The sequence below is a fragment of the Piliocolobus tephrosceles genome, chromosome 4 (assembly GCF_002776525.5).
Source record: "Piliocolobus tephrosceles isolate RC106 chromosome 4, ASM277652v3, whole genome shotgun sequence".
Classification (NCBI taxonomy): domain Eukaryota; kingdom Metazoa; phylum Chordata; class Mammalia; order Primates; family Cercopithecidae; genus Piliocolobus; species Piliocolobus tephrosceles.
This window is the reverse complement of record NC_045437.1, coordinates 8,392,895-8,405,699: the sequence shown is the minus strand read 5'-3', so window position 1 is coordinate 8,405,699 and position 12,805 is coordinate 8,392,895. Positions and strand designations below refer to the sequence as shown.

At 39.0% G+C, this 12,805-nt stretch overlaps 1 protein-coding gene across 1 annotated transcript in view; it reads left to right on the top strand.

Annotated features, from left to right (window-relative positions):
- The window catches only part of SEMA5A (semaphorin 5A), a 510,195-nt gene extending 499,162 nt beyond the window's left edge, over positions 1–11,033 (top strand). The window contains exon 23 of the mRNA XM_023218224.2: positions 3,053–11,033. Coding sequence (XP_023073992.1) covers positions 3,053–3,172 — 120 coding nt within the window. The 3' untranslated portion in view covers positions 3,173–11,033. The remainder of the gene's footprint in view (positions 1–3,052) is intronic.
- The last annotated feature ends 1,772 nt before the right edge of the window (positions 11,034–12,805 follow it).

Here is a 12,805-nt window from a genome sequence, read left to right as displayed (position 1 = left end):
AAAAACCACATGATTATCTCAATGGATGCAGAAAAGGCCTTTGACAAAATTCAACAGCCCTTCATGCTAAAAACGCTCAATAAATTCGGTATTGATGGAACATATCTCAAAATAATATGAGCTATTGATGACAAATCCACAGCCAATATCATACTGAATGGGCAAAAGCTGGAAAAATTCCCTTTGAAATCTGGCACAAGACAGGGATGCCCTCTCTCACCACTCCTATTCAACATAGTGTTGGAAGTTCTGGCTAGGGCAATCAGGCAAGAGAAAGAAATCAAGGGTATTCAGTTAGGAAAAGAAGAAGTCAAATTGTCCCTGTTTGCAGATGACATGATTGTATATTTAGAAAACCCCATTGTCTCAGCCCAAAATCTCCTTAAGCTGATAAGCAACTTCAGCAAAGTCTCAGGATACAAAATTAATGTGCAAAAATCACAAGCATTCTTATACACCAGTAACAGACAAACAGAGAGCCAAATCAGGAATGAACTTCCTTTCATAATTGCTTCAAAGAGAATAAAATACCTAGGAATCCAACTTACAAGGGATGTAAAGGACCTCTTCAAGGAGAACTGCAAACCACTGCTCAGTGAAATCAAAGAGGACACAAACAAATGGAAGAACATACCATGCTCATGCACAGGAAGAATCAATATCGTGAAAATGGCCATATTGCCCAAGGTTATTTATAGATTCAATGCCATCCCCATCAAGCTACCAATGACCTTCTTCACAGAATGGGAAAAAACTGCTTTAAAGTTCATATGGAACCAAAAAAGAGCCCGCATTGCCAAGACAATCCTAAGTCAAAAGAACAAAGCTGGAGGCATCACGCTACCTGACTTCAAACTATACTACAAGGCTACAGTAACCAAAAGAGCATGGTACTGGTACCAAAACAGAGATATAGACCAATGGAACAGAACAGAGTCCTCAGAAATAATACCACACATCTATAGCCATCTGATCTTTGACAAACCTGACAAAAACAAGAAATGGGGAAAGGATTCCCTATTTAATAAATGGTGCTGGGAAAATTGGCTAGCCATAAGTAGAAAGCTGAAACTGGATCCTTTCCTTACTCCTTATATGAAAATTAATTCAAGATGGATTAGAGACTTAAATGTTATACCTAATACCATAAAAACCCTAGAAGAAAACCTAGGTAGTACCATTCAGGACATAGGCATGAGCAAGGACTTCATGTCTAAAACACCAAAAGCAATGGCAGCAAAAGCCAAAATTGACAAATGGGATCTAATTAAACTAAAGAGCTTCTGCACAGCAAAAGAAACTACCATCAGAGTGAACAGGCAACTTACAAAATGGGAGAAAATTTTTGCAATCTACTCATCTGACAAAGGGCTAATATCCATAACCTACAAAGAACTCAAACAAATTTACAAGAAAAAAACAAACAACCCCATCAAAAAGTGGGCAAAGGATATGAACAGACATTTCTCAAAAGAAGAAATGCATACAGCCAACGGACACATGAAAAAATGCTTGTCATCACTGGCCATCAGAGAAATGCAAATCAAAACCACAATGAGATACCATCTCACACCAGTTAGAATGGCAATCATTAAAAAGTCAGGAAACAACAGGTGCTGGAGAGGATGTGGAGAAATAGGATGTGGAGAAACAACTTTTACACTGTTGGTGGGATTGTAAACTAGTTCAACCATTATGGAAAACAGTATGGTGATTCCTCAAGGATCTAGAACTAGATGTACCATATGACCCAGCCATCCCATTACTGGGTATATACCCAAAGGATCATAAATCATGCTGCTATAAAGACACATGCACACGTATGTTTATTGCAGCACTATTCACAATAGCAAACACTTGGAATCAACCCAAATGTCCATCAGTGACAGACTGGATTAAGCAAATGTGGCACATATACACCATGGAATACTATGCAGCCATAAAAAAGGATGAGTTTTTGTCCTTTGTAGGGACATGGATGCAGCTGGAAACCATCATTGTTAGCAAACTATCACAAGAACAGAAAACCAAACACCACATGTTCTCACTCATAGGTGGGAACTGAACAATGAGATCACTTGGACTCGGGAAGGGGAACATCACACACTGGGGCCTATCATGGGGAGGGGGGAGGGGGGAGGGATTGCACTGGGAGTTATACCTGATGCAAATGACGAGTTGATGAGTGCTGACGAGTTGATGGGTGCAGCACACCAACATGGCACAAGTATACATATGTAACAAACCTGCATGTTATGCACATGTACCCTAGAACTTAAAGTATAATAATAATAATAATAATAAAGATAATCAGAAATGTTTCTGCCATGAAGGTAAAGGACCTTGAAGGCACAGCCAGCTGCCCAGTCTTTAACAAATCCTGCCAGAACATTTTTCTGATACTTTGCCCAGACTAATCCTGGACAGATGGCCTCTGGGCACCCTCCTTCATCTTCATTTTATTCCTCTCCATATATATCTTCTATCTGGCTCAGTTGAGGCTCTTTGAAACTGCAGGTGACTTTAATGACTATGCACAGAAAATGGCTACAATGATCATCTTCTAACAAGTTCAGGATGAAAAGCAATTAAGGCATTTGAAACCTGATGCCCTTACTTAAATAAGTTCCGTCAAGGTCTCTGATAAACTTACTCATCCATGGTCATCTGAAAGCTACTTACATATCTATTCAGTTATATGAATATGAATTCAGTTATATATATTCAGTTACATTCAAACTGTCTGTTAATTTGAAATCATTAGAGTTTTAGGTTTTCTAGAGATTTAGAATTGGGTTTTCTAACCCCCTGCTTCTCTTGGTAACTTCATAGCTAAAGTTGAAAACTTAACTGGAAGATATCACAAACTGCCAACCTTATTCTGGTAATTAGGCAAGTCCTCCATGAGGCAAGTAATCTGGCGAAGCAAATAAATAAGAAAACATTTTTTAAAATAATGGAGCCTTAGCAGAGAGCTCAAATTCAACATAATAGTCATCCTCATTTACTTAGCATTCTTAAACCTGTTTTTTTTTCTTAATATATTTTCCAGGCATTTAACAAAAACAACTTGATCCTAGAGGAAAGAAACAAATACTTCAACCCACATCTCACTGGGAAGACCTATTCTAACGCCTACTTTACAGATCTCAATAATTATGATGAGTACTAACAGTTCTTATGTTTTTGGCTTCTTGTAAATCCCCAGTTCCTCAAGGCCTGTGCCCCATGACTGCCCATGTTTCTGAGGCTTCTGAGTTGAAGTTTGGATCCATTTCAAGTGCATTTCAAGCCACTGGAGTGTCCCATTGCTGCCAAAAATACACATTTTTAAAAGCAACAAAAATTGAAATATGACATCGTGAAAATCTTGACCATTGTTGAATGAGTCAGGGTGTGAAGTTTTTAATTGTGTTCTTCCTATTTTTCTGACCAGTCCATTGGTTTGTTTTTTTGAGCTTTATTTTGTAAATGTGCCACCCACATTGGAAGGAGTCTTTAGAAATATAAATGTCTTCTTGCTTTGGGGTGCAAATCTTCATGATGTTTTAATTCAAGAAAATAGGCACTTTTTCTGAGAGACCTGCTCCCTCCACAAGAAGTGCTTAGGTCAATAATATTTCAAAAAATGAAGAAAAAGAATGTGGCCAAACCATTATTCACCATGGATGGCCCAACTTCCCAAATCTGGATAAAGCTATGGGATTCTTGGAAGCAGCTCGTGTGTTTTCATCTTGCCTGGGAAGCGCAGGAATTCTACCTGGCCCACATCTGCAGAGGTTGCAGTTGACTGTGAGGCACCTCACCTTGCTCCTGATGCGGTTTCTGTGCCATTGCTGGTGGAGGGAGCGGAGCAGAGGCGCAGGCACAAGGAAGCGTGGATGTGTTCTGCAGGTTGCTGCAAAACTCGCCTTATTCTGACTTTTGGATTTCATGGCATTCTAGGAAGTTCCTTGCCATGCAGTTGACCTGGAAGCCCACCTGTCTGGTCCATAGTAATGTCCTGAAGAGCCAGTCTGTAAAATAACCAACCACTTACATAGCTTTTGGATAGACTCCACATCTCCTCTCTCCCTGCAAAGAAGTCTTGAACATTTATGATGTCAATTAGTGAAAGTACTGAAAATACTAAATTATAACTAAAAGCAACTTTTTTGTGTTATAGAGAATATTGAAGGAACTGATATTAATGATAATCAATGTTTGATTTTTCATCTCTCTGATATAACCAATGTGTGGGTAATCAGCCCCTACCCAAGAGCATTAATGCCATGTAAAGCTGGCTTTCTGGAGTCCGCCAAGTCCATACGAAGTGGTACCCCCAGTTTCTGCTGTTACTTGCTGCCTCCAGGCCAGGGGAGCAGGAGATGCTCAGCTCTGGTGCCTTTTCTTTTATTTCAGTGCTGCCTTCCCACCCACCCAGTCCATCCACCCTCGCCTCTCCCTGCATGGAGGCAACAGCATTTCAAGATGCACCTTGGGAAGTCAGGATAGCTGGAAGTAAGGGTTTTTGGGATCCCTGTGGTCTCATCATTGATCATCGATAAGCATGTAAGAGTGTGATAACACCATTCACGGAGGTCACTGGAAAAAAAATATATACGTTTCTCACAAACAACTGATACATAACATATGGCAGTTAGTTGAATAAATATTGAAAATAATAACACGATTGAAAAAGTTCATCTGATGCCTCTAACCATGTGATAAAGTCCTGGGTAGACATGGAAATGTGTTCTTACTGACAAATGAACCTTCAGATCTATGAAAAAATATATAGTAGGGGTACTAAGGAACACAGAATTTTATTAGCATATGTGCTTTTACCCTTACCCTAGTTTCCAATTTCAAGAAACAATTTCAGAAAGTGTTAGCAGAATTCTATGTTTAATAATGAATATTGTTGAGTTCAAAATATAAATATACTCAAATTTACAGAAATGACACGGTATTGAAATGGCAGGTGGGCTCTGTAAGTTCTTTTGGATTGCAAGTAAATGACATTCAGGGTCTTTGCAGTGGAGACTTCATGTTGCCTCTCACACATTCCTCATATGTCAGAGTCTTCTGTCTATATGCACATGATCAAAGCCCATACTCAGTAGGGGAAATCTAGCCAGCTCGTTCTCTAATTGTTCCTAGGTTGGATTTTCATCAGGTATTTCAACTCATCTCATCACTTTCTTGTAAGAAAAAAAAAATTATCACTATGTAGCACGTTTTAGTTCTTTTTTAGTCTTCTTCCCTAATATTTTGTAAGCTTAAAGGGACATTTTATTTTCCCTGGGAAAGAGAATTCTAATATTTCAAGAATGCTTCACTGGAATTGATGGGAAATGGTTTCTAAATGCCATCGAAGCTGGTCTTCAGTGAATATTTTGCAGTGACTTGGGAAAACACCCTCCCTCACTACAGGATCTTCATGTTGTTAATAATATAAACCTTTGAAATTAGCATTGCAAAAGAATCCCATTTTTGTTTCATACCACACTGTTCAAAGGAACATTGTTTCTCTCCCTTTCTTTCTCTCTTTTATTTGACAGAATAGCAAGTGTTTAGATAATTTCAGGTATATTCTAAGTATTTTTACCAGCTGTGGAATAAGTTGTATTTCTCCATCACTGTGTAGCTCCCGTTCACGTGTTCTGGCTCCGTACTCCACGCTTAATGAGTGAACCCTTCCACGTTGGGCTTTCACAGTGCGATCTCTCCCCTGTCTTGGAACCTCCTTCATAAAGCCGCTCTTCCTTAGGACTGGGCTGTTTGGGAGTCCTGGTGAAACTTTGTGGTTCACATTTTAAATTCCTGAATGACCTTTTCATTCTCTTTTTTGTCCTTCATTCACTCCTTTTGTTCTTCCTTCCTGCCTTCCTGCCTTCTTTTCTTCTTTCCTTTCTTCTTTAATTCTTCCCTTTTTCTTTTTTTTTTTGGTACAAGTGGAACAAAAAGCAACAAATAGTTTTAAGCTACACCTGTCTGCACCTGATGTAAAATGACATTAATCACCTTTTAACTTCTCAAGTTATTTCTGAATACAGTTGGAGATTGGCTGGTTTTCATGAGGAAGCTGGCTTTAGTCTTACATTTAAATTCTTTGAAAGTGACTCCCAGTGCTATTCAGGGTCCTTTCTTGAGGCTAGACTCATCACCAACTAATATTTATTTTACAGTGTAGTGACAGTTTACAGGAAGGAGAACAGAATTTCTGTACACTGCACAACATGTGGGCTTCCTTTAGCTCCAGGGACATGTGACTTTGGTGAAACTGGGGTTTTGTAACCTCTGAATGATATGGACTTAGTGAATTCTAAGGAACTCATGGGGCACGTCGTCAGGCTCCACCGCACAGAAGAGCCACAGTCTTCAGACTCGTGGCATGCCTTCCAGAACTCCCCATTCCACTCCGAGCATATTTCTACGCTGCTGCTTCTTGTGACTTACATGAGGCATCTCAGCTTCCTCATGTGTGTAGGGATGTTTCCCTAAACCTGTTCAAGTAGACTCTCACTAGAGTTGGCATTCATATTTGAGGGGAAAAAAGAGCATTTAAAGTGTTTGTGTGGGGCTGAAGTTCTAAAAGAATTGAAAAGAGATGATGAACACTGAATGAAGGTGAGGGCATCCCTGCCGGGGAGAAACCTCTGTCCCTAGGGAGAGTCCACTCATGTTCATATGGTCTGGGATGAACCAGGGGTCTGGCCCCATTGGGTCACAGGTGATGGCAAATAGAAAAGAAGCAAATGAAGGAAACAGTCGGATAAGTAGGTGACATGAAAGGCGGGACCTGGTTACCTCAGTGAGTGCTATGGACAGTTCCCAGAAATGGTGGCCCACTTCACAGGTCCATGGGTCTGACCCTTGGATTCTGCCAGGATCAACTGCCCTGAGTGCCAGAGTTTTAGTCAAGGGCGTCCTTACTTCCTCATTTATCTACAAAAGGATGGAAATTGTGGGAGTCAAAGCCTATTTTGCTGTGTGTTCCCACTGGAGTCTCTGGTAGAATTAGTGAGTCATGCTGTCAAAGTCATGGACAAAGGCTGGGTGCCCTGGCTCATGCCTATAATCCCAGCACTTTGGGAGAACACGGTGGGCGGATCACCTGAGCTCAGGAGTTTGAGACTAGCCTGGGCAACATGGTGAAACCCTGTCTCTACAAAATATGCAAAAAATTATCCAGCCATTGTGCATGCCTGTGGTCCCAGTTTCTTGGGAGGCTGAGGCAGGAGGATCATTTGAGCCCTGGAGGTTGAGGTTGCAGTAAGCTGAGATCATATCACTGCACTCCAACCTGGGTGACAGACAGAGACCATGTCTCCAAAAAAGAAAAGTCTCAGTGGCGTTCTCCATGTCCCCAAGTGGCCCTCTAAGGGGATCCATTAGCATATAATTGAATATCAAAGGGAATTTCACCTTAAACATATATCAAGTCTATACTTAGCTAATCGTTTTGTCTAAACACAGCTTTGTTGGCATTTGAATTTACAAATATTCATTTGCTTATTTGCAGTGTTCCTTTTGCTTTTAGAAGAAATCATAAATATTTCCCCAATACTGTCAAGATATTTATTCATCAACTTTGTCCCTGGGCCATCAGCTTTCTTTAGGCTCCGGGTGTCGTTTACATTTCAGTGGGGTTTTCTTGTGTGTGGTGTTGGGGGTAACTCCACTGACCTCAGCATTTCTATCTCAAGAGGTGGCTCGGGAACACAGAACCAGAGGCAACAGGCACCAATAGTTGATAAAATAAACTGCAACTGCCTGACCATTTTCCACATGGCAGGGCTGTGCTTAAGCCCCACACCTCCAATAATCAATGTCTATGAAGGTATTAATAACCTTAACTGTATGCAAATTCTTCACCACTTACGATATGGTACAAACTGGAGTTTACAGATGGCCTCGGCCATGCCTAGCCCATTCGTTCCTCCTAACTTCTTCATCACTTCCCGGTGTACTTGGGGAAGCATGTTGACACAACGTTGCCAATGTTTACCTGTGGTTATCTGTAATTACCTATGCTTATCTTGTCATACACTAGATGCCACCTGAGCCCCTTACTTCTTTGGGGCAGTGGGTGAAATGGGAGAACATAGAAAAATGTTCACTTTGACCTAAGAAATGCACAAAAGGGAATGCCATGCACGATGTAAGATAAAATATTTGGAGACAGGGGATCATCGTGAAATTTATTTCTGCTATTCTCCCCTATTGAGGTCATTAATTATAATTGATTTAAATTTTTTTTTTAACTCTACAAATACTGAGCCAAGGAATTCAGGTTATGTGCTTTGTTAACCTAATAAAGCAAAGGAAAATATGTTGCTTTAATCCTTGCTGTTAACCTAATAAAGCAAAGGAAAATATGTTGCTTTAATCCTTGCTGCTTTTCTCGTTTGGTAATAGAAAAGGTAAACAAGATGTAATGTTGAACTGCTGGTGATGATTTCTAAAGTGACTTTCATACTGCTTTCCTGCGGACTTATATTAAAGATGCATTGTACACATTGTTTTGGCAGATAGATCAGAGATATATTCAGTGGTCATCTGTTGCTTTTTCAGAAATGTGGTACATGTTATAGAAGCGTGAGGAAGAGAATCCTATCCTCTTTTGAAAATAGAGTTCACATTGCAAGTGACATAGAGCATTCTCAAAACCAAATTCAGAGCCTGGCACAAAATGTATACTTCCTAGTGAAAGCTGTCTCAAAACACAGTCTTTCTGATAGATCATATTAGATCATATCTGCCATAGAAAGGCTTACTCCCTGCAATCGGAGTCAATATCAATTCTTGCTCAAGCAAACATGTTTTACTGTGTTGTTGCAATGGCAGGAACTAGTCAAGGGTACTTTCAGACCTGGAAGAAGGAAAGAGGAGGTAGAAAATCACTCTTTTGTGCTTCTTAAACTGTCAGTCAGTCAAGAAAATTTATTCCACCCCTTCATATTTGCTCTAAAATCTGGGGCCAGTAGTTCAAATGTGATCCTGTTCTTTCTCAGCCTTTTGCAATTTAATGCCAAATGGTCCAAATGTTAGATGAATGGCGGTAATAAAATGATTCAAATGTTAGATAAATACAAGCTGAGAGCAAAATCTGGATTCTGAGAAATCAGAACTATTCTATCATGTTGCTAAAATAAGAGCATCATTTTCTCTCCTCTCTGTTAGTGCGGATAATTTAATTTCCTAGAAAAAGTTGCTAGTGCCTTGTTTAAGATGATCATTTATCATTTCATGTGGATACTATTGGTCCAATTAGAATTAGAAGATTGATTGGATTTACTTTAAAGAAAATTGTTCTCCTATGCCTCTTTGAACTCAGGAATAGAAAATGATCGAGAAGCACATCATCTTCAGATGTGATTTTTGCCCTCATTGGGGATGTAGAACCAGAATAAGTACAATATATGTTCAGAAGAGAGGTGACCTCAGTTTTAGCCTTCTAGAAACTAACATCACTTTAATTTTTACTTGTTCCAAAAAAACATGATAGTGTTTGTTCTGTAATAAGAATGTCAACATGATGCCTGTAGGAGGTAGAGGTTTTGGTTTCTGTTTCTCTTCAGGCAAGTCCGTGGATAGAGGAAAATCAGACGCAGGCTGGTGACAACTGGCATAGATACGGTGAGCACGGAATGAGAACCACCTACAACACTGCCTGATTATTTTTAAGTTCATATCAAACTGCTTCACAAGTTCACAAACGTTGTCACTCTTAATTTGGGTTAAGAAAAGTATTAGTATTATCTCTGCCGAAGTTGATTGCTTTTCTCTCTTACCGTGACTGTTGGCCAAAAGCAAGCTGAACTTCTGCACTTTGAAACAAAGCACAGTATGAATCTTTAACCTAAGCACCTAGTTTCACCACTGAGATTCTACATCATCTGCAAGAAAATGCACAAACTTGGTCCAATGTTGGATTCTTCAAAAGTGCATAGCAAAACTTTTGTGCTATGCAGCTTGATGTGACTTTTAAAGATGTTATCAAATGTTAAATGCCTCATTCTGTGTTAATTTGCTGTTGGCTGTTTTGTGACACAAAATAAACTTATTTGAGATTGTTTCTTTTTTTTTTCTTTTTTTTTTTGTAAACCTTCTCCAAAGCCAATTTCAGCCCTTGGTACTCTTGCAGACAAGCTGCAGACAAGTTACTGATCTTAAATTTAATTTTGAAAGACAATATATCTTAATTACAATTTAGCTTTTTAAAACAATGAGATAGCTTTGCATTTCCCCTTTGTTTGAATGAGAAAATGGATCTTGGGTTGCTCTGCTAGAACGCTTCTGGATTGCTGGGTCCTTCCTAATGGGGCCATGGGCGCACCACACTTTCTTTCACTCCTTACATTTGAATGATTGATAGTCTTCAAAACCTTCTTGTTAGATGTACGCAATAGAAATTTCTAATGGTCATGACTTCTATCTTTCCTGTCCATCAATTCACTGGTTTTCAATGCTTCCTGAGAGCTGTCTAGGTCTGTATCCCAGATCGTTGCTTAATGACACCTGACAGATACAGTGTTTTCTGAAATCAGCTTAAGATACCAATTGTGGCAACTGGAAGCTCATCACCTGCTACATTGGATCAACTATGGAAGTCGGAGTAGGGGTGGGTGGAGGTCACCTAACCAACCAGTGTAAGTCAACTCACATCTGCTCCAAGCCTCAACTTTGAGGAACAAACACGTTTATAAGAAAGAAAAACGTAGCTATTATTACAGGAGTGAATATGTTGTGCTCTCTTACTGCTCTTGGTGTATTGCCAGTTTCTGTATCTCAACCCTATTCATCATCTTTATGAAAAAGCATTCTGAAGATCTATCCTCAGCACTGCTGAGTGCGCAGTCACCCTTTCCTAGCAACCCCCTTCTTACCATCTCTAGCTGCCGTTTGTGTGGGGAATAAAACGAGGGAATCCTGATTATGTACATTATAAATTGTATTATATTTTTTGTACTTATGTTTTATGTACATAGTTTGTCTCATTCAATTGTATGTGAGAACTGAAATAAATCCTACCATTGAGGAGACAATTTAGTGGTGTTTTTCTTTGTATCACCTCCAAGTGTACTGTCTCCCCAGAGGTGCTAAGCAATGGCCACTGCTCAAAGGAGTGAGTTTCGTCAGACTGAAGTGCAGACCACTTCCTGCTGGGGAAGCCTCATAACACTCCTGTTTAATCTTCAGGCCTTTTGAATGGTGGCCAGGACAGGACATGAGGATGTATTAAAGCACTTTTAGAAATATTTCCATGGGCAACAGGAAATATGTGACAAGGAAGGTCAATTAGGCTTTCTGTTTACAAAGCGTTGGTATCAGGTTGAGCTGATGAATGATGCATTGAGTTGTATTATACTTACCCTCTCTCTGACACACCCTATTCCATTCTTCTTTGCATAAAACAAGGTTTTTCTTGAATGAACAGCTGTCAGTCAGCATGAACACAAAGACAAGAAGCTTGACCCGGGAAGACCACCCTATTTAGTGAAAGCCATATTTGAATGGTCATGATCCCATTAAAAAAGGGGAAAAAAATCATGTGTATGTATTTCTATATCTCATATATACACATATGTATACATAAATGTATATGTGTATAGTTATTTTATATATATTTCTCAGTTGACCAAAAAGCTGAAAAAGCACACTTAATATGGGGCCAAATATTAATAAAACTATATAAATATATGAACTAGTGAAGCATGTTATAAAGATTAAACTGTTTTAACCCCCAAATTACTTATTTTTTTATTAAGCAATGAAAAATTAAAATTTTAAAGCGTTACATGAATAACCTATGTTTGGCTATGAGTTTAGAAAGTGAATAGAATTAATAGTGTCATACCATAATTTTATTTCTTGCCTTTTTGTTCCTGAACAGTTGTAATCTTGGTAATATATGTTCTGATATTTAGATAGTCTCACAAAATGCTTGTGTATCCAGTTCCTCCTCCTTTCATTCACTCGCTTTAAACAATAAGTTGAAATATGACTTCAAATACTTTTCTTGACCTATTTGAAATATATGATGCAATTTTTCATTTAAATTATCTCCTCAAGTCTCATTTGGGGAAAATAGCAGAAAGGATTGAATGTAACTGACTGCACAATTATGGATATTTAGTCTAAGAGGAAATTTCCCTTAAAGTAATATGAAACTATCACTTTTCTGAAATTATTCTTGGTTTTTTATAAAATAGATATGATTTTCTTTCTAAAGTCAAAGAGAAAATGGTGTCAGAGATTGCTTTTATCACGTTATTCTGCTTGGTGTACATTTTTCTTGGAAGCATTGCAGCTCCTACCATGCCCCTGCAGGCAGACTGAGACCCTGGACTGAAACCACAGTTCACATTTGGTTAACATAGATCTGGGTGTTGCAGAGATCTTAAGAGTAGGGCTACTAAAAGCATGATGGAGGAAATGAAGCTCAAATATAATTATGTTTAATATAATTCCTCATATAATACATAGAAACTGTGAGTTTGAAATAAAATATAATATTTTGAAAATGAGCTGTATCATAGGAAACAGAAAACTGCTGAAATACGATTTTTAATTCTTAATCTAAGTGGCCTTGCCTAAATGGCAGAGGGTTGGCTGTTCCTCACAAGGATGGATTCATGGGCCATGTTTCCTTTGAAAGTAATGCATAGGTAGTGAAGACATCTACATTCTATCTCCTGTCCCCTCACTTTGCTTCCTCTCTCCTGCCTCGGAATCACTCTAAGTACCTCCTGTTTCCTATAGTAGTTGCAAGTTACCTGGTTTCATGGTACTTCTCTTGAGGTCCTGTGCCTCCTGG